The following is a 20586-nucleotide window of genomic DNA, read 5'->3' as shown; positions in this document are numbered from 1 at the left end:
TTAACTGATTCATGTATTACAAGTTATAGTAAAGACAAATGTAGATTAGCTAAATGAAAATACTCCTTAAACTTGTATGCATTTGGTGTCATTGATAAAAATACATACTGTTAACTAAGGATGGCAGGTCAAGATGACATAGTAGGTAAATGCTGAGCTCACCTCCACTCATGACCACAAAACAATTAGAACCACAACATAGAATGTCGTATTTCGCCATGTATAATGTGCACTTTTTTGCCCAAATTTTTGATGGAAAAATAGGTATGTGCATTATACATGGATAGTACTAATTCTGTATCTATATAAATGTTTTTAATTCTTTCATTTATGCTTATGTGTTAAAAGTGTAACTCTAGAAGGCAATAACGATACCTGTATGCAAAGTAATATCCTAGAATACAATAATTTGTTTTGTTTCTAAATATAAATAAATAAATGAGTTAAAAAATTATGAGCCCTGGCTAGTATGGCTCAGTGGATTGAGCATTTGACTATGAACTGAAAGTTTGCTGGTTTGATTCCCAGTCAGGGCACATGCCTGGGTTGCAGGCCAGGCCCCAGTTGGGGGTGTGCAAGAGGCAACCAGTCAATGTGTCTCTCACATATTTATGTTTCTCTTTCTCCCTCCCTCCCTTCTCTCTAAAAATTCATAAATAAAATCTTAAAAAAATTAAAAGTTTTCCTGATAGTTTGGGCCAAAAACATGGGTGTGCATTATGCATGGGGAGCACAGTATACATGGCAAAACACAGTAGCCATCATTGAGAACCACCTGAAGACTAGCTGAACAGAAACTAGTACTAAGGATACAAGGAAGAAGCTATGTCAATACTGGCAGGTGGGGTGGAAATGTGAAATAGGCAGCAGGGCGTGGGGGTAGGGGGGTAGTTCCTTTAGGTAAAGGGAGGAGTTTCCAGCTAGAATTCTGAAAAGCAAGATTAACAGTAGCTTCTACCTTCCCCCATCACCTCCCACATGCCAGACTTGTGGTATCCTGTTTAAAAATCATAACATTACATTTAAAAAATCATCCCCTAGTTTCATCCACGCCAGGGGACTTCCATAAAGTCCCCTGAAAGGACTTTATGGAAGAAGAATAAACCTATTTTCACAGAAAACAATTTTGATCCAACTTAGAGAAACACATCATATTTAAAAATTCTTCAGGAAGAAATCCTAAGATTTCAAAAATTTTTCAGAATGGCTACCACCTGCTTTCTCCTAATCATTTATATAATAAGTGGCCAATAAAAGATCAATGTGTTCCTAGGAATATGCATGTACTAGAAAGAGGTGAGGGAAGGGGGGTGGCTGCTCTCATGATACCTACAGAAGAAATATAAAGCTGCCGTTCTGTTGATCTCGGCCTACTGAGAGAGATGCTATCCACTAGGAATGCCTAAAACACTGTTGTGACAAGCCCCCACAGACATTTTGTGGCTATTCCAGCTCTTGCATTCTCATAAGATGCACTTCAGCAAAAAACCATCAGGGAACTTAGAACAAAATTTTTACAAGTTCCAGAGAGTACACAGCATGGCCCAAGGCCACAGTGAAGTTGTGGGGAGAGAGTGTAGACCTTGAGCTCTGCCTTTTCTTGGGGTCAAGGATGGGATGCCTGGGATTTCATAGGTTTACCCTTACTTGACAAAGTTAAACATAAGAGCAGAAATTAGGCTAAGGGAAGAGAAAAGCATGATTAAGTGGTCACTTAACTAGTTTACCCCAAACTTTTTGAAAGGAAAATTTCATGGGTCAAGGCAGCCTGATTGTGTAGGTAGTCGTTTTACTAGTAGCTGTGTGATACAGCTGGCTATATGCTTGTTTGGGATGGATGTGTCTGAGATGGATGCCCTGTCAATCAGAAACTTATTGTCAAGCACTTACAACTAGAAAAGTTTAATGTAAGGCACTTCCACTATAATATTACATAAAAGTTAAACTTATTGTCATATTTAAAGCATACTTCAAATTATCATGGGTCCAATAAACTTCAAAATGAAAAAATGAAAACAGAAAACAGGTATTAACTGGAAAAAAAAACTATTCAATCTTATACACTATACCTGAAAGAAGACTTAAGAGAATTATTTCTTACATAAACATTTATTTCTAAAAGAACTGGAAATTTATCACTTAATGATTCATTTAAAAATGAGATTTTGACAAAATAATACCATATTTATAACTTCTAAAATATTTCTTTCCTGGTATGAATTTCCTGGAGCATTATATAATCAGTGGAATGTTTTCCAAGATTATTTAAAGTTGTAAGATTCCTGTCTAGAAAGAACGTCCAAACCAAAACTTTCAAGGGTCACACGCCTTCACGGAGCTGCTATCCAGTGTGCATTTTCACGTGGTTCCTAAAGGATGAGGGCCACTTGAAGGCTTTTCCACACTGTTTACATTTGTGCGGTTTCTCCCCGGTGTGCATTCTCCCATGCTTTTGTAAGGACGAGGACCAGCTGAAGGCTTTCCCACACTGTGTACACTCGTAGGGCTTCTCTCCTGTGTGGGTTCTCATGTGACCTTGAAAGGATCTGGAGGAATTGAAAGCTTTCCCACACTTTTCACATTTATACAGTTTCTCTTCAGTATGAATTCTCACATGTTCTTGAAAGTTTGAGGACCAAGTAAAGGCTCTTCCACACTGTTTACACTTGTAAGGTTTCTCCCCAGTGTGAGTTCTCATGTGACCTTGGAAGGACTTGGGAGAACTGAAAGCCTTCCCACAGCTTTCACAGGTATAGAGTTTCTCTCCAGTATGTGTCCTCACATGGGCTTGAAAGGTCTCGGGCCAGCTGAAGGCTTTCCCACATTTCTTACATTCATAGGTTTTCTCTGCTGTGTGAATCTTGACATGTCGCGTCAGGGAATAGGAATGACGAAAAGTTTTCCCACATGCTTTACATTCATAGGGCTTCACCCCAGTGTGCGTTATCATATGCCTTTGAAGTTCTGAGGGGTAAATGAAGGCTTTCCCACACTCCTGACATTTATATAGCTTCTTTCCTGTGTGAGTTCTCACATGTCTAGTAAGACTGGAGAGCTCATTGAAGGATTTCCCACACTGCTGGCATTCGTAATTTTTCTCTGTAGTGTGCATCCTGATGTGTTGACTGAGGCAGTAGAAATAAGGAAAGTTTCTCCCACATAATTTACACCCATAGGGTCTCTCCCCAGTGTGAGTTCCCAGGTGTGAGGCACAAATGTAGCCCTGTTTGCATTCCTGACACTGAAATGATTTATGTTCACGGTGAGCTCTAACATGCTTCTTAAGGGAAGAAAGATGCGTGAAGCCTTTTCCACACTTGGTGCATTCATATGGTTTTATTCCCATAGAAATGGTTTTGTGCAGATTAAGATTGGGAATGTGAATGAAGGTTTCACCGTGTTGATTTCCATCATTATGTTCACAGAAGCTGTCCACCACATGATTCCTGTTAAAAGTGAGAACTACTTTATTAACAGCATATTTATTAATGAGGTTTTTTTCCCCCTTGAACAAAACAGGTTTAATTAAACATGTTGCACAGAGTTTATTACATTACTCTATGTATTTCTTTCAGTAGAAGTTGAAATGTCTGGCATCTCTAGTAATACATACTGTTTTAACACTTCTGTAGTAATGTTGCTCTGAAATGCCACTTTTGCAGTAACTTTCTATTAATGAGTTTTTATTAACCATTAGTAAGTTTATAACTACATTTCTAACTACATTTCAGTCTATGGGAGGTTTTCCTACCCTTTCTAAGTTGCTTGGAGTTGAATAAATGACATGCTGTGGCAGGGAGTTCGGGTATATTCTCTATTCACAGGCTATTTGCTGTGTGTGGGGTTTTCCTATCATTGTTTCTAACTGAATCGTTTCACACACTCAATGTGTAATTTAAATTAAATTTTTTTTTGTTAAATCCATGTGAATTAACAGATGTAGAGCTAGGATTATAATTTTTATGTTTTACAACTTTATGACAAACTAAGATTCTCTTCTGGGATACTACCATTTACTACCAATAAAGAAGGCACCTCACCTTAGAGGTCTCCTGTAGTTTTGTTGCTCATCGTCAATGCTCTGGTCTTCCCCATAGTTTGCTAAAATGTAGATACAAGAATTACTTCTTGTGAATTTTGCTATTTCCTGTTTGTTAGATATTTTTTCCTCATGCATATCCTGCTGAATAATGGGCCCTCTGGCTGTAAACAGTGTCTCATTATCTGAAACAAAAGTAAATAAATATATTAAGGAATAAGGAAGGCATTTGTGAGCAAAGAAAGACTTCGAGTGACAGGCACAAGGGGTCAAAATGATGGGTAACTCCCTAAGACTGTCAAAGTTTCAAACAAGAAAATTCTCTGGGAACCCAGAAAATGACCCCTAAAGACTATACCCACACTAATGATACCAAAGAACCCCCAAATCTTTTAAACCTAGACAAACAAACAGCAATGCAGTAAAATACAAACAGAAAACATTGGAATTTTTGTAAGAATATCTTTCTTCAAATAAGTGCATAAAGTAAATGGTTAAGCATAATTTTTTTTTCTTCCAAAGACATTAAGCATTTGATATGGATGTTTTATGAGCAGCCTTGAATATAGTTTAAAACTTTATTTGATTTACTAAAATCTACTCAGCCTGTAAATTTGTTAGTATTCTGTTTATTTAAGCTGCAGTGATCACTGCTGATCACAGAAACATCTTCACATCTGAAGGACAGATTTTTTTTTTGCCAATTTATTTGAAGTATATTTTATTGATTATGCTATTGCAGTTGTCCCAATTTTTTTTCTCCCCTTAACCCCCTTCCACTCTGTACCCGCCCCCAACACCCTCTAGCATTCCCCACCCCTAGTTCATGTCCATGGGTTATATAAGTTATTTGGTTTCTCTATTTCCTATGCTATTCTTAACCTCCCCTTGTCTATTTTATGCCTACCAATTATGCTTCTTATTCCCTATACCTTTTCCTCCCTATTCTACCCCTCCCCACTTATAACCCTCGATGTGATCTCCATTTCTGTGATTCTGTTTTGTTTTTTAGGTTTAGTTGTTGATAGTTATGACTTTGTTGTCATTTTATTGTTCATAGTTTTTCATCTTCTATTCCTTAGATAAGTCCCTTTAACATTTCATATAATAAGGGTTTGGTGATGATGAACTCCTTTAGCTTTACCTTATCTGGGAAGCACTTTATCTGCCCTTCCATTCTAAATGATAGCTTTGCTGGATAGAGTAATCTTGGATGTAAGTCTGAAGGACAGATTTCAATTGCTTTGCAATCTTCAATCATACATCAATGCTTGAGTTATTAATAATATTCTGCTTCTTGGAAACTTAAACTAAATCATCTGATAGTTAATTAGTTACTTTAAAAAGTCCATGGAAAAACTTTAAAGTTATGAGACTTTAAATAAAATGCTTTTAAATGAAAACAAAAACAAGACGAGCAAAGTCTCAGTTTAATACCCAGATTTCCACTGTCACGGAAGCATTGTTAGATTTTAGGTTCACGGTGGCTGTGACGATCTTGGTCTCATTTACCAATCATTCCTTTTCTGCGTGTCGGATCTTGGAAGAGCACCGATGAGAAGTGCTTGTTCACTAAATGACTCAGTGAAACGATGTCATCCTTACCCACTGAGGCCAGGTTCTGGAAGTTTTCCAGCATCACGTCTCTGTAGAGGTTCTTCTGAGCGGAGTCCAGCAGAGCCCACTCCTCCAGGGTAAAGTCCACCGCCACATCCGCAAAGACCACCGAGTCCTGCAACACCCAAATGTGCAGGAGGATGGGTGAGTCTGAAAGCACTGGGGTCTCCTGCAACGGTTCACACCCACTTCCTGGTACAGTGAACAGCACTACTAACACTAGGAACCGGACTCTACTGTTTACTGTGAATCCTCTTGTCTTACTCTATCTATTGCAGGGTCCAGGGAGATGATGTACAAATGAAATAAATGCTTTCACTTGAAAATATGCAGGCAAAGGCTAACTCAGCAAGCCTGAGTTGTCCAAACAGTAACCACTGTTTAGGACTAATCCTTGACTGGCTCCTGGAGCAAAGTGTGTGGTCCCTTGGAATCAGCTGCCATTGAGAGTGTCTGTGTATGGCTGGGGCCTTGGGCCATGGCAGAATTTACACTGACAATGTGACTTATCATCAATAACTCACACTGTCCACCTGGGACACACTGTACAACAGACTTCTGGAGGAACTGAGCGCTGAGTTGTGAAGGTCGGTCACACAGTAAAACCCTCAATAAAAACCCCAGACTCCAAGGCTCAGGTGAGGCCCCCTAGTCAGTAACATTTCAAACACATTAAGCTCTGTGCATGCATATGCGCTGAAAGGGGACAACTGAAGTTTCAGCCTGGTTTCTGTTGGTTTCCACCCAATGTTCCCTTTTCCATCACTAATTTTAATGTGTTCTTTCTCTAATAAATTGTAACATGTGTAACCACTTTCTCTCAAATAAGTCCAGTGAACTGTTGTAGTGAAATCTTCATACCTAAGGGTGGTCCTAGAGATCCTTTACACAGAGGACCATCAACTCCCTGTGATAAACACCAACCTACATGTCCAGACACCCAGTGATCTCCCAAGATTAAAATTGCAACGTGCTCCACAAACAGATACATCACAGTGAAAATGGTGAAAGTCAAAGACAAAGAGAAAACAATGAAAACAGAAAAAGAAAAATGTGTCACTTAAAAGGGAAGCCCAGGGTTAATCCAAAATAGTTGTAAAATAAGTAGAAGCTACACTGACTGCCTCCCAGGACCAAACTGGAACTGGAATTACCACTAAAATATAGAACAATCAACCTAAATAACCAATTGAATACTAGCTGAACAGAAGTCTTATAACCAAGGGTTTACAGAGGAAGCCACATTGAGACTCATAGGAAGAGCATAGATGTGAAAAAGGCTGGCTTCACACCCCCGGGGGTAGCTGAGATTCTGGAGGGATGTCTTGGCTGTAAAGGTTCCCACTAAAGAACACTGGGCCTTAATTACACACCAGGCTCCCCAGCCCAGAGCACCAGAGCTAGGAAGAGGTGCCCATATAATACCTGCCCGTGAAAATCAACAAGGATTCTGTTTTCCAGGGAGAGACAGGAGTCTACTAAAGACAGAGACCCCTCTTAAAGGGCCAACACACAAAATCTCATTTGCAGCCAATCACCTGGGCTCCAGTGGAGTAGACTAGAGTTGTGTGAGAAAAGACTGGGGTTGTGACTCTGGGGAGAGAGTTAAAGGGACAGCCACCAGGATCCCTGTTCCTGAGTTCCATTCCCACACCGCAGATACCATCTTTCTTGGGTGGAGCACTCCCTTCCTTATGGCATCAGCTGGGGGAATGAAATAGCCCTAACCTCTGCATTCCCCACCCTATGAAGCTCACACCCTGCTGAGGAACCGGCTGCCTGGGCAGGGGTGTAGAGGTCCGGCCACACTCAGGGGGTGTCAGTTATTGAGATGTGTCGCTCTGGAGTGGGGGCCACTCTTCTTTCCTCCCAAACCTGATGGACACTCCCCCTCACGGGAGATCCACTACCCTACCCTCCCAACTCCTTGCCATGCTGAACTTGGGCTCCAGACAGAATTTGGGACAGACTGAATTGTGTGGCTCTAGGATGGGCATCATTTTTCCCTCACATGCAAACAAGTGCAGAGCTTTCCCTTCACATGGCCAAATCTTGTTCTGTTTGGGCCTGATAAACTCTGCTGGCCTCACCCTGATGATTTCCTGAGACCCTTCACCACCAAAAAGGTCTGTGGCATCTGGCACGTGGCAGCTAGACTTGGTATACAGTGAGACTTTTGCTGAGTGGCCTCAGACCTAATACTGTCACTGAGATTGAACCTGTGCCAATCTGGTAAACACCACTGGCCCATACTTGGTGACTCAGTGAGAACCTTCCCCTACAACCTGAGTGCTGCCAGAGGCTCTTTTAGTTACTGAGTCGAACAGGCAGCTGGCAGGTTCCCACTGAGGAACAGGGGGTCTCAACCCCACACCAGGCACACTTGGGGGTACCATGGGCCTTTTGCTGTTCTGGCCCTGGACTTTGCTAGTGGAAGCCAGCCTTGCTGCAAAGCTTGGTCCTTCCCATGCACACGCAGACCCAGCAGAGGCAGCCACAAACTGAATCATTTTGTGGCTCCGAGCAGGCTGCCCAGGGCCAGTCACGGGCAGCGTCTGCCATTGGTCTTTACCAGAGTCCCTCCTTAAGAGGCCCCAGAACCAACACACTCAGTGGCTGGCTTCAGACAAAATCAGAACAGGATCCAATAAGCTTTACAAGCAACATATCCAAAGGGAGATCCTGAGAGGCACCGGACCCTGCTGAAGCGAGTTCCACTTAGTGTCGTCAGCACCACATACCAGCTCATACACTGTGGCTGAGGTTGATCCTCACAGCCAGCCAGCCTGAGTGTTGAACCCACGCACAAACAGACCAATAGCAATCAAGACTCAGTTATAACAGGAGGGCTCACATCACCCACACAAGAGGCATTTCTGGAGAACCCAGCTCAGGTGATCAAGGAGACTGTGCCCCTGGATCCCACAGGATACCCACGACATAAGGCCACCCCATCAAGACTAGGAAACATAGCAGATCTACTTAATACATAGAAATAAAAACAAAGAGGAAGCCCAAATGGGAGACAAAGAAACATGTGCCAAATGAAAGAACAGGAGAGCCCTGGCTGGATGGCTCAGTTGGTTGGAGCATAGTCCTAATACACCAGGGTTGCAGGTTTGATTCCCAGTCAGGGCACATAAAAGAATCACCCAATGAATCCATCAATAAGTGGAACAACACATCGGTATTTTTCTCTCTCTCTCTAAAACCAGTGAATGGGAAAAAAAGAACAGGAGAAATCTCTAGAAAAAGAGTTAAATAAAACAGATGTAAGCAGTTTACCAGATACAAAGTTAAAAAAAAAATGGTTATAAGGATGCACAAGGAACTTAATGTAAATTACAAAAAACTGAGTGAGAACACCATGAAAAAGGACATAGAAACCATAATAAAGAACCAGTGAGAAGTGAAAAATACAGTATCTAAAATGAAGAATGCACCAGAAGCAATAAACCTAGGCTAGATGAAACCCTGAATCAGCTATTTCTAAGACAAGGTAGCAGAAAACACCCAATTACAGTAGCAAAAAGGAAAATGAATTGTTAAAATGAGGATAGTTTAAGGGACTTTTGGGACAACACGAAGTGTAACAACATCTGCATGACAGGAGTACAGGAAGAGATGAGAAAGAGGGATCAAGAACCAGTCAGAAGAAATGACTAAAGACTTTTCTAACCTGGTTAAGGAAAAAGACACACAAGTCCAGGAAGTGCAGAGAGTCCCAAACAAGACCAAGATAAACCCAAAGAGGTCCACACCAAGACACATCATAATTAAAATGGCAAAGGTTAAAGACAAAAAGAGAATCTTAAAATCAGCCAAGAGAAAGTCAGTTACCTATAAGGGAGCTCCCATAAGACTGTCAGCTGATTTCTCAACAAAAATTTTTCAGGCCAGAAGGGATTTGCATGAAATAACCAAAATGATGAAGAGCAAGGACCTACAACCAAGACTACTCTACCCAGTAAGGCTATTATTTAAAACTGAAGAAGAATGAAGAGCTTCCCAAACAAGAAAAAGCTAAAGGGGTTCATTACCACCAAGTCAGTATTAGGAAGGGGGGGGGGTGAGACGGGAAGGAAGAGAGGGGAGGAAGGGAGGAGGAAGGGGAAGAGAAGAGGGAGGGGTAAGGAAGAAGGAAGGAGGTAGGGAGGGAGGAAGTAGGAAAGAGGAAGAAGGAAGAAGGAAGGAAGCAGAGGAAGGACATCAATGTTTCTCTCCCTCTCTTTCTTCCTCCATTCCCTTCTCTCTAAAAAAAATAAATTTAAAAAATCTTTAAAAAACAGAATAATCCTGGCTGGTGTGGCTCAATGGATTGGGTGTCAGCCTGCAAACCAAAGGGTCGTAGGTTCACTTCCCAGTCAGGGCACCTGCCTGAATTGCAGGCCAGGTCCCCAGTTGAGGGGGCACAAGAGGCAACCACACATTGATGTTTTTCTCTCTTTCTTCCTCACTTCCCCTCTCTCTGAAAATAAATAAATAAAATTTTTTTTAAAAGAACTAGAAAATGAACAAGCAAAGCCCAAAGTGAGTAGAAGAAGGGAAGAGTAGAAATAATAAAGATCAGAGCAGAAATAAATGAAATAGAGTCTAAAAAACAATACAAAAGATCAATGAAATCAAGAGCTGGTCCTTTGAAAATATAAACAAAATTAACAAACCTTTAAGTAGACTCATCAAGAAAAAAGAGAGAGGACCCAAATAAATAAAATTAAAAATGAAAGAAGAGAAGTAGTAACTGACAGCACAGGAATACAAAGTGTCGTAAGAAAATATGAACAACTATATGCCAACAAATTGGACAATCTGAATGAAACAAATAAATTCCTAGACACATACAATCCACCAAAATTAAATCAGGAAAAATCAGAAAATCTGAATAGACTGATTATAACTAAAGAAATTGATGCAATAATAAACAATGTCCCAACAAACACAAGTCCTAGTAGACTATCACAGGTGAGTTTTACCAAACATTTAAAGAACTAACACCTATCCCTCTCCAACTATTCAAAAAATTAAAGAGGAAGGGAGACGCCAAGCTCACTTTATAAGGCCAGCATTTTCCTAATTCTAAAACCAGATATAGATACCCCAATAAAAGATCATTATAAACCAATATCCCTGATGAACATAGATGATAAAATCCTCACCAAAATACTAGCAAACCAGATCCAGCAATACATTAAAAAGATCATACACCATGATCAAGTGGAATAAATTCCACGGATGCAAGGTTGGTACAATATCCGTGAATCAATAAATGTGATATGCTACATAAACAACACGAAGAATAAAAAAAATCACATGGTTGTATCGATAGATGCAGAAAAAGCATTTGATAAAATCTAGAACCTACTGATGATAAAAAACTCTCAGCAAAGTGGGAAAAGAGAGAACATACCTCAACATAATAAAGGCCATATCTGACAAACCCACAGCCAACATCATACTCAATGGGCAAAAGCTAAAATATTTCCCCTAAGGTCAGAAACAAGACAGGGATGTCTGCCTTCACCATTCTTATTTAACATAGAACTGCAATTCCTAGCCACAGGACTTGGACAAGAAGAAATACACGGCATCCAAATTGGAAAGGAAGAAGTAAAACTGTCACTATTTCTAGATGACATGATACTGTATTTAGAGAACCCTAATGATTCCACCAAAAACTACTAGAACGGATAAATTAATTCAATAAAGTAGCAGGACACGAAATAAATATCCAGAAACCAGATGCATTTTTATACACCAATCATGAACTAACATAAAAGGAAACTTAAGAAAACAATCCCATTTACAACTGCGTAAAAAATAAATAAATAAAACACCTAGGAATAAACTTGATCAAGGACATAAAAGAACTGTACTCGTAAAATTATAAGATGCTGAGGGAAGAAATTTAAGAAGATAAAAATAAGTGGAGGTATATACTGTGTTCATGGATAGAAAGAATTATCATTAAAATGTCCATACTACTCAAAGCAATTTATGTATTCAGCACAATTCCTATCACAATACCAATGGCATATTTTACAGAACTAGAACAAATATTTCAAAGACTTATATGGAACTACAAAAGACCCCAAATAGCAATAGTAATGTTGAGAAAAAAAGAACAAAGTTGGAGAAATCACGCTATCTGATATCAAACTACACCACAAGGCTATAATATTAAAAAGAAGCATGGTATTGGTATAAAAACAGATTTATATTGGGTTGGCCAAAAAGTTTGTTTGGTTCTTTCCATAAGATGGCTCTAATAGTGCTTAGCTGTCTTTAACTTCATTTGAAACAATTTTGGTAGATTATATGGTGAGAGCTGTCATATCAGCATGCATTTAAAAAAAAAACCATATCACCCTGGCTGGTGTAGCTCAGTGGATTCAGTACAGGCTGTGAACCAAAGGGTTGCCAGTTCGATTCCCAGTCAGGGCACATGCCTGGGTTGCGGGCCAGGTCCCCAGTATGGGGCACGCAAGAGACAACCACACATTGATGCTTCCCTTTCTTTCTCCTTCCTTTCCCCTCTCTCTAAAAATAAATAAATAAAATCTTTTAAAAAATCTTATCAAAACTGGTGAATTTTTATGAAGCCATTTTAATACTGAAGATGGAAGAAAATACGCAACATTTTCAGCATATTATGCTTTATTATCTCAAGAAAGGTAAAAACGCAAATGAAATGCAAAACAATATTTGTACAGTGAATGGAGAAGGTGCTGTAACTGATCAAGCATGTCAAAAGTTGTTTGTGCAGTTCCATGCTGGAGATTTCTCGCTGGGCGATGCTGCACAGACAGGCAGACCAGCTGAAGTTGATAGCGATCAAACTGTGACATTAACTGAGAACAATCAACATTATACCACGCAGGAGATAGCGGACATACTCAAAATATCCAAATCAACAAAGTTATTGGTGAAAATAAAAAAGGTGTCTTCCATTTTATGGAAAAAGCTGTACAGATTTTTTGCCAACCCAACAGATAAATGGGACAGAATGGAGGGCACAGAATAAACCCACACCTTCACAGGTCAATTGACATTTGACAAAGAAGGCAAAAACTTACAATGGGGTTAAGACTGTCTGTTCAGTAAATAGTGCTGGGAAAATTGAACAGATACATGCAAAAAAATGAATTCTTACACAATGCACAAGAATAAACTCAGAATGTATTAAATAAATGTTAAGATTCGATACCATAAAAATCCATTAAAATATGGCAGCTTCTGGAAAGGTTGCACAGGGGACAGTTAACTGATGACATTATGAGTGGAGAAGGGATGTTGGCTTCGGGAGGGAAAGAAGGACCTGGCATTTTAGGGACTTAACTCCAGCCCTGGAGGACCTGGACTGGGAAGGCAGTTCCCTAACCTGTCAAAGAACTTTCCATTCAGGCTGGAGCTACCGCATTCCACAAGGCTCAAGGTCATGCCATGTCATTAAAATTTCTGGCAATTATTTTACGAACCAGCCCAGGGAAGGACCAAAGTTCATCTTAGGAGCATCCGCTGCTTTAAGCAGACCCTCCCACTTACTGGGTCTTCTTGGGTTCTAGAGGCAACAGCTGCACCTCACCAACCAGCTCACTCTGAATGGGGCAACCAAAGATTCTAGAATCTTTCCAAATGCAGCAACTGCAGGCAAACAGTGACCCCTCCCAGCCCCCTCCCCCTTGGGCCTCCTCTCGTGCTTCTGGGGGTCTATGTGACCAGACGAGGGCCCTATGCCGCCCATGGTCATCTGGTGAAAGGAGCCTCCCTCCAGGGCTCCACACCGTCAGAGCACCATGACAGAGCACCATGACGGCCACACCCTCGGCCCTGCTGGAGACCAGGCTCTCTCAGGCCTTCAGCTGCCCTGATTCTGGGGCCCTGCAGGCAGCACCCCATGGGCCACTCCCTGAGAAGAACTGGCACAGGACAGAGGCCAACCTGGGCCTCCGGCATCTCTCACCTGACGATGGACCCACGACACAGACAACACTCAGGAAACCCCTGAAACGTGGAGCTGATGACCGACTGGCTGCAGACTGTTGGCCAGCCAGGCAGGGGGCTGTTTCCTAGAAGGGTTTTGTTGTGTGTGGTAGAGAACCCTGGGAAGGCTGCATACATAACTCAGTGATGAGGCAGGACATTAAACCAGTCAATAACGGTGCTGAAATCTTAGAACAGAGCCTAGGCTGCTGACACATTTTCCTGTCTTTCTCCAAAACCCTGGGAGAAGCAGATTCCAACGCCTGCTGGTCTTGACTAAGATATGTCCTTTGGGCTCTTGGCTTTTAAAATTCACTCAGATAAATTCAACTTTGACTCAAGAGATGAGGCACATGTCAGACAGCAAGCACAGTTCAGATGAATTCTAATGAGGAGGCTGGCTCCATCTGCGATGTGATCTGTGGTTTGCCTGGGAGCAGCTCTCTGACGCCCTCCCTCTTCCCTGTCAGCCCAGGTCAGGCAAACCAATGAAGAGCCCCACATGTGCTGCGTGTCCTGTGATCTGGTAGGTGGAAGGGGAAGCCACACAGCCCCCAGTCACAGCAGACTCCCCGCCCACTCTCCTTCTAAGCCCCCACAGGAGTTCATATCTGCCTTCATCTCCCCAGACTGCCAACCGTTTTCTCAGCCTCACGGTGCATGTGGCATCACCTGGAGTTCCAAACCCATTTTGGGTGTGTGTCTGGGGTGGATCCAGCCCCAAAGGACAACCCTAAAACAGATGCGCACACGTGGAACATGGCTCTGGGGGAGGAACGGGGGTCCAACGGGGGAGCTTTTGAGAAGACGCCTAAAACATCTGAATGCCTAAGACATCCAGTAATGTTGTTAAAAGGCGTCATAACAAAAAACCATGAAGCCACCCATGTGACCACTAGCAGAAGAATCAACAAATGAAAAGGTCAGAGTGTCACCAGGGCCCAGTGCCAAGCAACAAAAGTCAGCTCCCATTCCATGGGATAAAACAGAACTGCGAACAAAAGAAACCCGACCCTCAATCGGATATGCAGTGTGATGCTGTGTACACTCAAAAGAAAACGTGCAGAAATAAAATACACTGACGTGGGGGTGCATGCACACATAGGTGTGGGCAAAAGTAGGTATACAATTGTGAGTACACAAAACACAGAATTTCTTCTTGTATTATTATGTATCTTTCCATAAGTGAACTGTAAACCTACTTTTGCCTACCCCTGTATCATTCACCCAGGAAGGAGGCCTGTCCATAAGAGTCATTTCAAGTGGGGTGTCCAGTGGGAGGGTCCCATCCACTCCATGGCCCGCCTGTCCTCACACAGACGTTCACTTCAGGTTGTGTAGCTGCTTGTGCATCTTCTATATTCACTGTATTTTATAGTTAGACACTACAAAGTCAATTATAATTTATCACAGTACCACCTTAAAAGAACAGTGTCACAACGTCTGAATAAAGAAAAAGCTGTAACCCAGTCCACGTGCATCCACAGGGGAACCCTTAGCAGTTTAGGAATGGGCTGGAACCTGCAGAGCCTGAGGAGGGGCACACCGAAAAGGAGTGTTCATTAAAGAACACACAAATGATGGAAAGTGAGACCTTTCCCTCCAAATTAGGTCAAACAAGGAGGCCGTTTGCCTCACTCCTGTTAGAGGTCCTATCCAGATCCAGTAAACAAAAATATGCAAGAATTCTAGCAGAAGGAAAAAGCTGCCTATAGTCCTAGCTCCAAGGATTACTGTGGAAGATACACAAAGTACAAGATGAGTTCAGAATATGCTCTTAGTGGCTTTCCAGAGTACAAACATGGCATAAAAGGAAATCTCAGTTCACTATGAATCACTAGCAACAGCAGTTAAAAGGAATTTTTTATAAAACCTAGACCATTAGCCCTGGCTGGTGTGGCTCAGAGGACTGAGTGCTGGCCTGCAAGTCAAAGGGTCGCCAGTTTGATTCTCAGTCAGGGCACATGCCTGGGTTGCTAGTCAGGTCCCCAGCAGGGGGCGTGCAAGAGGCAACCACACATTGATGTTTCTCTCCCTCCTTTCCCCTCTCTAAAAATAAATAAATAAAATCTTAAGGAATAAAATAAAAATTGAAAAAAAAAAAGCCTAGACAATTAAAGCTAAATTGATTGGTAATTTTTTTTACAAATTTTCTTAAAGTTCTAAAGTATGTCTGTGAGATAATACACACCCACACCCCCCAAACACATATCCACTGTTCTCTGGTTCCTGACACCCCTGCAATTTCCTAAGTGACAAGAGCACTAGGAGCATCTTTGTTCTTATGAAGTGACTCTGGGTGGCTCCTGGGAGGGGGCTGTCACCTGAAAGCCCCAGCCAAGATTAGAACTTTGGAATGTTCATATCTAATCACACACTTTAGGGAGGGGAGAGGGGCTGGAAATGGAGTTTACAATGGATCACGCCTCCAGAATGTAGGAAGTCCCAATAGTATAAGGTTCAGAGAGCTTCCATTTAGGGGAACCCACCCACATGGGCACGGTGACACGCCCCAGTTCCACAGGGGCAGTAGCTCCTGCACTCAGGTCCCTCCAGGACTTCAACCTATGCCTCTTTTCATCTGGATGTTCATCTCTATCCTTTATCATCTCCTTAATAAACTGGTAAACATAACTCAGTGTTTCCCTGAGCTGCTCCACCAATTAATCAAACCCAGGGAGGGGCCATGAGACCCTTGATTTGCAGCCAAGTCCAAAGAAGCTGTGGGTAACCTGGGGACCTACTACTTGTGATTGGCATCGGCATTAAAGGGCAGTCTTGTGGGTCTGAGCTCTTCGCCTCCAGGTAGACACTCTAGGTAGATGGTGTCAAAATTGGGTTAACTTGTAGGACATCTAGGTGGTGCCACGGAATTGACTGTTGCACAGAAATGCTCCTTTACCTGGTGACCAAGTATGTCAGAAGTGAAGTGTTCTGTGTGAGAGTAAAGAAGAAAGACAGAGGAAGAGAACTGGAGGCTTTTCCAATGAAATGTCTAATGAAGGATATAAAGCGACCATAATGACAAACTAGGAAACATACTAGTGACATCAAAAGTACAAAGAAAGAAATGGAAAGATGGCGCATGCCCTCTGAATGGACACTCAATGCCCCCATGACAACTCTCCCAAATGTAGATGCAGACTTTTAGTAAACTTCCATTAAATCCAAAACCTTGGGGGGGGGGCGGTTAATTAGCAGTTGTTGAAACTAAATGACAGGCCGATGTCTAAAAAGCCATGTCTCTACAGAACAAGGTGGAAGGACCTTCCCAGAAACACATGAAGGTATTTAGGTCACAACAGTAACTGGGACAGCCCAGTGTAGCAGATGGAGGGATCCATGGATAAGAATGGAAGTCTTGCCCTGACTGGTGTGGCTCAGTTGGTTGGGCATCATCTGGCAAAGAGAAAGGTCACCGGTGTGACTGCTGGTCAGGGCGCATGCCTGCACTGAGGGTCTGGTCCCTGGTTGGCATGTGCAACAGGCAACCAGTTGAGGTTTCTCTCCCTCTCTTTCTCCCTCCCTTCCCTTCTCTCTAAAAAGTAAATAAAATCTTAAAAAAAAAAAAAGAATGGAAGTCTCTGACACAGGACCACTTCTGGAGCATGGATCTCTGCCAAGCACGCACTGCCCCAAGGCGGGAAATAAGGAACACTCTGACCATGTGGGTTGAGTGATGATCACCCACAGGTGGCAACAATAACCAACTTGGTGCAAATGTAAATAGAACACTTTCAGAACGAGTTACAGTCAAGTGTTCTATGACTTCCTAGTACAGAGAGTTTTGTAATACAATGGGGAAAAGAACAAGCTACAAACGAAGAGATGGAAAAATGCATTTCTATTACCATGAAGACTCCTTTCACCAGCACAGAACAGAGTGAAAAGATGAACTGTACACTTCAGAGAAAATGTGTACAGTGTCTACAAATGAAACGGGATTCCTGCCCAGAGTATCTAAGAAAATGTCAGAAATCGATAAACACAGAAAGTAATAAAAGGTGACCAAATGGCTTAAAATTATTTCACAGAAGGTGAAACCTTCTACCTCAGTGGTGATCAGCAAAATTCATGTCACCACAAGGGGATCCTGGGTCACCTTGAGTAAAGTCACACTTGAGACAGACAAAAATTAAGTCAGGCAATGTAAGCTGTGGAAGCCACATAACAGAAATGAAAACACAAGAACGGAAGGTGAGTGTTGGGGGCGAGGGCATCAATTCACAACAAGCTATTAACAGCAAATGGGACAGGATCACGCAGTGTCACAAACTCTGCACCCTGAATGGAAGAGTTACTACCACTTTTATTAATACTTTAATCCAAATCTCCACCCACCTCTCACGAAAGTGTGGACACTTCGTGCATTCCTTCCTGCCCCCCCCCCCCCAACCGCAGCAATCCTACGGGAAGAGAGGACATTTTCTGTACTGCGACAATTTCCCCCAATGGCATCTCTAGTTCAGCCCTGTAATAATGGAAGTCAACAGAACAAAGACCTGAGACCCTCACTACCCTCACTAAGGAGAAGAAATGGGGGGGGGGGGCGTCATTTGACAACTGCTGTAACCTGAGGCTAGAAGAAGGGAAAACTCAGTGCTCAGTTGGACACAGACTGCTCACACGTGTCAGGTAACAAGGCTGAATCCTCCCTGGGAGAGCAGCTACTGGTAATGAGCATGGAAGGTGGAAGGAAGCACTACCCTGGGCCCCACCCATTTGTTCTGGGAAAGGGCATGCTGCAAGAACCCCCTTGCACTTGTCTATCCAGGACAAGACTAGACGCAGACCTCCCCCTCCCGCCCCCAAAATCCTCTTCTGTGCCTCATCACTGATTAACTGAACTGCTCATCTCCACTGACCAAGCAAAGCAAATGCTTGTTGGCCAGACTTTGGTCCAGCTTCTCTCCTTCCCCCAGACCCCTGCACGGTGGTCTGTCCTCAGCCTGAGCCAGCACACGACACTCCTGAGAACAGACTGCCTTGGGGACCTGCTATCTCAACCACACCTTACCTTTCCTGCGTTTGTTGACTCCACCCCAAAAAATAAAAAAAAAAGAAAGAAAAGAAAAACCATATAGTTCAACTCTTGAGACGCTTGGAGATGGTAAGGTCAGAGCATTTTCCCTACCGCACAGCCCATGCCCCGAGTGCAGAGTCGCTTCTTCCTACCCCTTGCAATAACTCTTTGGAAAGTCCCTCCTAAGGAAGTTCACATTCTTCATTTTTTACAGGCTCCACCAAACGATCACAATTGCCCATTTCATACCCAAACTTTATACAGGCTCCTGTCCTTCCCACAGGTCCAGACACTGCCCCCCACCCCACATCACCCCCCGCGTCGAACAAGCACTGGGACGGAGACAAGGTCCTGAGGACCTGAGCCGAGAACGCGCTGACCGCAGGGAGAGCAGTTCCTGTCACAACGGCTTCCTGCTCCCCCTGCTTCCACTCCTTCCACAGAAGGAAAAGCCCTTTTCTGTCGGATCAGAGACGGGGGCGCCGCTCTGAGATCCGAGCATTGTTCCCTACTGCAACAGGCTTTGTCTTAAAGCCTCCTTTGCCGTCCGGATCGAGTCCCCCCGACCCCGCGTGCAACCCCCCTCAGCTCCCAATCCCCGACCACTGGCAACAGCTCTTGCCCCGCTCACCCTCCCTCGTCCCCTGCGCAGCCAAGGACTCGGGTCAGAACACCGTGAGGCTCGAGGAGGCCGCCACCCCCACCTCCCCGTCGCTTAATGCCGGTTCAGGAAGGTTCGTATCAACAACCCCTCTCTACACCTCCCTCTCCAACACCCTCACCCCAAACTACCACCGGACCCAAAACTCACCATTAGGGTCCGCTCCTATCCCAGCGTCCTCCCGGCTGGCTCCGCGGCACCTGCACTGCAAAAGCCCGAGAGAGCTCTTCACGCAGCTGCGAGCCCGCCTGCCCACGGCCAGGATTGGCCGGTTGTCCAGACGATTCACCCTAAATGGACGTTGGTCCAGGCACTCCTCCTGCCGGGAACGCTGATTGGTCGATGATACTAAGAGCGTCTCTCCAATAAACAACTCTCCGGACCACCTTGGCCAAGTTGTTACCCGTGGCCCCGCCCCTGGCTTCTCCTAGAACCTTGTTACAGACCTGAGTGCTGGGCGGGGCGAAGGTCACTAATCCAGCTTGGTGGGGGGTGGAGGGGGGGGTGGAATGTGGGTTGTCTGTCTCAGCCCTTGCTGCAAGACTTGCACCCACCCTACACTGGGCCCTTCCCTGCATGACTTCCACCCACCCTACTCTGAGATCTGAGCTAAAACAGCTCACCTGGCTGTCGCGCTCCATCTGTATTGGGAAGTACTGACGCAGTTACCCGCGTGGCGTCCCGTGTACAGACCCCTCCAGTTAGGAGGAAACCAGAAAAGTCAGTAGTTGGTGCTGCCTGTCACTACCAGAAGCGATAAGTAGAGACAAGAATTGAATGTTTATGGGCGCTTTATTCAGATGGTCAGCAATCTGAGAAGATGCCAGGTTATGTACCTTTAAAAAAGGTCCTACATTTCATTTCAAGCCGATCTTTTTTATAAGGAGAAAGGCAGTGTAGATAAGGTGTTTGAGATTCAGGGAAAGGTTAATCGGATAAAATCTGCACTCAGGCAATATTCCTAGCATTCTTTCATCTGTTGCCCAGTGATCCTTTATCTGTGTGCTGGGCAAGGACGTCTTCCCTGGAATACAATGGCTCAGATACCATCTTGATTGCTTGCAGTCTTCCTGGGGCACGAAGGTGAACTGCTTGTGTCTCCTGGAGTCGGGTGGGTCATACTTTCAGTTCCTGGAACAATAGCTTTTTACATGCACTCATTACTAAGCTTATTAACTATAACTTAAAACTAAAATTTTTCCAACTGTTGAGTTCCCCTATCATTCCTGCACTGTTAGTCTGAACTGTGTTATTTCTCTGAGATCA

General features: G+C 43.4%; 1 protein-coding gene across 3 annotated transcripts; it reads right to left on the bottom strand.

The window, feature by feature from the left end:
• Positions 1-1819: 1819 nt before the first annotated feature.
• On the bottom strand, positions 1820-19590 carry LOC123814120 (zinc finger protein 57-like). 3 transcript variants are annotated; one of them, XM_045831712.1, is made up of 4 exons: positions 19471-19590; positions 5645-5771; positions 4041-4101; positions 1820-3446 (listed from the first exon to the last, which is right to left on the bottom strand). In XM_045831712.1, exons 1-4 carry the CDS (start codon positions 19471-19473, stop codon positions 2342-2344), a joined length of 1296 nt encoding a protein of 431 aa, XP_045687668.1. In that variant the 5' UTR covers positions 19474-19590; the 3' UTR covers positions 1820-2341. The 3 variants fall into 3 exon arrangements, with proteins under 3 accessions (XP_045687668.1, XP_045687669.1, XP_045687667.1); XM_045831711.1 differs by having other exon boundaries at positions 1830-3446; positions 4041-4224; XM_045831713.1 differs by lacking the exons at positions 5645-5771; positions 19471-19590 and adding an exon at positions 5477-5617 and having other exon boundaries at positions 1823-3446; positions 4041-4224.
• Positions 19591-20586: the final 996 nt, after the last annotated feature.

This window comes from Phyllostomus hastatus, unplaced genomic scaffold (genome assembly GCF_019186645.2).
Source record: "Phyllostomus hastatus isolate PE091 unplaced genomic scaffold, TTU_PhHast_1.1 phas_contig_159, whole genome shotgun sequence".
Lineage (NCBI taxonomy): Eukaryota > Metazoa > Chordata > Mammalia > Chiroptera > Phyllostomidae > Phyllostomus > Phyllostomus hastatus.
Note: the sequence above shows the minus strand (reverse complement) of the source record. Positions and strands in the feature narration are given on the sequence as shown.

Coding starts and splice junctions, on each gene's coding strand:
- LOC123814120 (XM_045831711.1), bottom strand. Junction 4,225..5,644: donor CCAGAACCTGGCCTCAGTGG/GTAAGGATGACA, acceptor CTTTTGTTTCAG/ATAATGAGACACTGTTTACA. Junction 3,447..4,040: donor AACTACAGGAGACCTCTAAG/GTGAGGTGCCTT, acceptor CACTTTTAACAG/GAATCATGTGGTGGACAGCT.